This window comes from Plectropomus leopardus, unplaced genomic scaffold, assembly GCF_008729295.1.
Source record: "Plectropomus leopardus isolate mb unplaced genomic scaffold, YSFRI_Pleo_2.0 unplaced_scaffold18974, whole genome shotgun sequence".
NCBI lineage: Eukaryota > Metazoa > Chordata > Actinopteri > Perciformes > Serranidae > Plectropomus > Plectropomus leopardus.
The window spans coordinates 1-4,347 of NW_024620468.1; the positions used below are offsets into that span (position 1 = coordinate 1).

At 39.0% G+C, this 4,347-nt stretch overlaps 1 protein-coding gene across 1 annotated transcript; it reads left to right on the forward strand.

The window, feature by feature from the left end:
* Positions 1–763: 763 nt before the first annotated feature.
* On the forward strand, positions 764–4,296 carry LOC121965194 (probable ATP-dependent RNA helicase DDX27). Its single transcript, XM_042515351.1, has 3 exons — positions 764–969; positions 2,028–2,177; positions 3,941–4,296. Exons 1-3 carry the CDS (start codon positions 886–888, stop codon positions 4,088–4,090), a joined length of 384 nt encoding a protein of 127 aa, XP_042371285.1. The 5' UTR covers positions 764–885; the 3' UTR covers positions 4,091–4,296.
* The last annotated feature ends 51 nt before the right edge of the window (positions 4,297–4,347 follow it).

Below are 4,347 nucleotides of genomic sequence, written 5' to 3' on the forward strand. Positions count from 1 at the left end.
AAATCAAATCAAATCAAAAGTAAGAAAAAATCTCCACAGCATGTAAAAACATCAAAAAACATAGTGGCATCATAATAAAATCTTGGCATTTAAAGGGTTAAAATTCTGAAAATGAATGAATATGATTAGGATTGAAGTTGGTTAAAAAATTTACTCTATTGTAAGTAGAAAATCATATTAATGTGTAATATTTTTATAGCTTGATTTTGAAAAAATCTGCACAAAAAAAAATGTGTGAAGAGTGATACGAGTGTGTTTGATATCAAAGTGGGCCCTACAGGGTTAATCAAATACACGTTCAATACATCTGGAACTGTATTTATTCATTTATTTATTTTTTAAAGTGGAACTTTTTTCATTTATTTATTCATTTATTTATTTATTTTTTGCATCTGGAACTTTATTTATTTATTTTTTACAGTGGAACTTTATTTATTGATTGATTGATTTATTTATTTTACAGTGGAATTATTTTTTTACAGTGAAACTTTATTTATTTATTTATTTATTCATTTATTTATTTTTACATCTGGAACTTTTTTCATTTATTTATTTATGTATGCATTCATTCACATAGGTGTGTATTTATGTGGTTAATGATTTATTTACATCCCATCTGGATCTTACTTTATTTATGTATGTATTTAATCTGAAACTTCACGAAATAAAGATTTTATTATTATGACGTCACTTCATCTACGGGCAGCACCCGCCCTCCTCGAGAGCTTCACGCACTGCGCACATGAACCGGAAACACACCAAGTTTACTTCCTGTTTCCGTCAACACACGTGTGGATCTGAGAGAGAAGAGAAGCGACGGAGAACCTGAACAGAACCCCAGCAGAACCTCAACAGAACCCGTGTGGTCCCGGTCCACAGTCCGCCATGTTGGAGCAGCTGGGTTTGATCGGGACGATCCGGGACGAGGAGGAGAGTCCGGAGGAGCCCGACACCGAGTCCGAGCAGGAGGTGAGTCCGTCCGAGACGAACCAGAGCCCGGCTGCTAAACAGCAGATTTACCGCTGAGAGCTCCGGGAGGTTTCGGATCCGGAGACAAAGTTACAGAAGGACTCTATCAGGGCTCCGCGGAGGGACAAGTACCGCAGTCCTGCGTCCACTTTCTACTGAAGTACATCTACTGAAGTGTCAGCATCGAAATATACTCACTGGAAATAAAAGTACTCCTTATGGAGTTTTTGGCCAATTTAAAAATCCACAAAAAGTAACTAAAGCTTCCAAATAAGTGGAGCAAAAAGTACAACATTTACGTCAAGACAAAGTGGAGTATAATAATGGAAAAAAAGGAAACGTGATACTCGAATAGAGTACAAGTATCTCGAAGTTGTACGTAGTTACATTCAGCACAGTTTAAAACAATGAAAACTTTGTGTTCAGTTGTCTGTGGATCAATAACAAAGATTTAAAGTGCTCGATCGATCGATCGATCAGTCGATGTGCTGACACAAAACTGATCTGAAGTCAGCTCGGTGTTTTTCCTCAAACATCAACTCTCAAAGCTCTGCGGGGAAATGTCTCATTTTAATTTCAGTGTCACACGTGGCTGTCTGTGCTACACCTTTATTTATTTATGTGTTTGTAGTATTTATTTATTTGTTTGTTTGTTTATGTGTTGATATATTATTTATTTATGAGTTTATATATTTAGTTGTTTATGTATTTATTTATGTGTGTTTGTGTTTCTATATTTTTTAAGTATCTTTTAAAAACAGGTGAGCACTCAGCAGGTGGCGTAGTTCTGATTTGTTACATTAAACGGCTTCATTCAGGGTTTTAATGGGTGAAATCAAAGTTCGAATTCACCCAAATAACTGAGAAAAAATAATTCATTTTGCTTTAGTGGCATTAAGCAGATGATTTTTAGTTAATATTTGTTATAAAATATAAAGTCAAATATAAATGTGGTTGTATTTAGGTGTCCACATTCATAAACATAATGTGTGTGTGTTAATACATGTATGTATGTATTAATTTGTGTGTGCGTGTGTGTGTGTGTGTGTGTGTTTGAGGACGAGCCGATCGTCTTGAACAGGAAGAAGAAGTTTGGGAGTCGAGGAGCGAAAGACTTCAATGCTGACTTCGAGTTTGGAGAGCGAGACGCTCTGAGCCGGGATGACGACTGGGTGATGGCTGACGTTATGAAACAGATCAAGAACAAGGTAGAACCTTACAGAACCCAACATAATCCTGCAGAACCGTGTAGAACCCTGTGTTCACATTTCCCACAATGCTACTGACCCTTGACCTCACCACGTGACGTCAGTGCCTTTCGGACACAGTCTGTGTGTTAATTACAGACCTGAGATTAAAGTAGATCAGTTTTTTTTTTTTAACATTTTCAGGATCTTTTAAACACATTTAATGAGAGTTTTAACCTTTAAACACTGTTTATTTCCTCTTAATGACCTTTGAACGAGTTTATGAACTGAAATTGTCATAAATTTAAAACCAAAACAGAAGTTTCGTTCCCACTGCACAAAAAACCCGCTATCACCCGCTAACATCCGGCTTTTTAATGCAACTGGAATTTGTACTATCGGCATTCACACCCGGGTCACATGACTGCAGCAGAAACGGGTTTTTATCTCCGGCTCTGATCAGCATTGATGGGAGCGCAACACCTGGGCGAACGTGGTTATTTCAGCTGCTTAACCGGCGAGATGCAATGACGCGCCGTCACTGATTACCCTCCATCTCCTCCTAAACAGCTAAAACACTGATCCAAACACATCTGCAAAAGAAACCACTGAAAGTTTTCAAAGACCTCTGATCCTGCTGCTGTCTGCTGTTCACCTGCCCGTCTGTGACGTCGCACGGACACACCAACAAGACAACACACGCACACGCACACACACACACACACACACACCAGCTGAATTCCCACTGCAGCTTCACTCTGTTTTCCCGCCTCTCTGCTCAAACTTTTTTCAGTCTTTCATTTGTCTGGATGGATCATTGACAGCAAACTGTCATTTATAGAGACGTTGAGAAAAATACGTCTCACAAAAATACAATTAAAAGTGCAAAATGAGCACAAAATAATCTAACAATTAAAAACAATACAGTTCAAATAATGACATTTTCATAAATACGATGAGAAAAGATGAAAATGATTTCAGACAGACGGTGACAGAGTTATTGGTGATGTGAAGTGACAGATGCAGTGAGCGAGTTTCGGAGGGTTTGTGGCATTGTTCATGTTTTGGAAACGGAGAAGGTATCTTTGTCTCTTTTTTCTCTTTTTGGCTTAATGTCTTAAAAAAAACACGGAAGAAGGCGACACGCAACTGAACAAGAAATTGACCAAAAATTATCAAGAAATGAAGAAAATGTTACAATGAAATTACCTACAAAATAAGGCTAGGAAAAAAACAAGATAATGACCTCAAGAAAGTGCGAAAAAGTTGATTTTTTTTTCCCCCCTGTAACGTAAATTTAAATATCATCAAGAGAATTATAAATATAGTTTTCTGGACATTCTCTCCCCATATCTCATATCTAATAATCTCCATCATTTGTAGGTCATTTTTTTCTGTCGCCTTTTAGTTTTTGCAATCTGTGGGACATTTCTTGCCAAGTTGCTCATTATAGTTTTTCCGTGTTTTTGAAATAAACCAAACCAGTTTTCTCAGGTGCCAGAGGGGGAAATGCGTGAAAATACGTGTGAAAAAATGTTCAGACTTTTCAGGGCCAACAGACAGCTGCTCACACCTGCAGGACTTTTCATCTCCTCTCAGACGAGTTTCTCCTCTCGGAAGAGTTCCTCCTTCAAACCGGACGATGCAGCTGCTGAACGCTGCGATCGCAGAGATGCGAAGGATTCAGCGCTGAAATCTGAGGCAGATGATTTCTGATGAATGACAGACGGCGTGTCGGTTCTGCGCGTCACTGTTGTCATTAACTGTCTGTCCGTCTGCTGCAGAGAACCGCCACCACGCTGGACCAGAAGATCGAGAAGGTCCGAAAGAAGAGGAGAGCCGAGGTGAGTCCGAAGGTTCCACTTCCTGTCTGTCAGCCTCTGTGTTGTGTTGAGTCCGTTATCCTTGGAGAGGTTTTGGGCTGTCCCAGCTGAAAAGTAACCATGGTGACAGAAGCGTGGCGATCTCTGTGGTCAGGGCTGTGAGACAATGGTCTTGCGTGATGTTGGTTGATATTTGGCATTTGGTTATCTAACGTTAGATAACGTTACCTTTGATTGTATCATTGTTTGAAGAGCGAGAACTCTCATCTGACTCACCATCATCGCTCAAAACATACTTGAATAATATCCATGTAATGCCCAAGCAATACCTGAGTAATACCTGAGTAATACCTGAGTAATACCTGAGT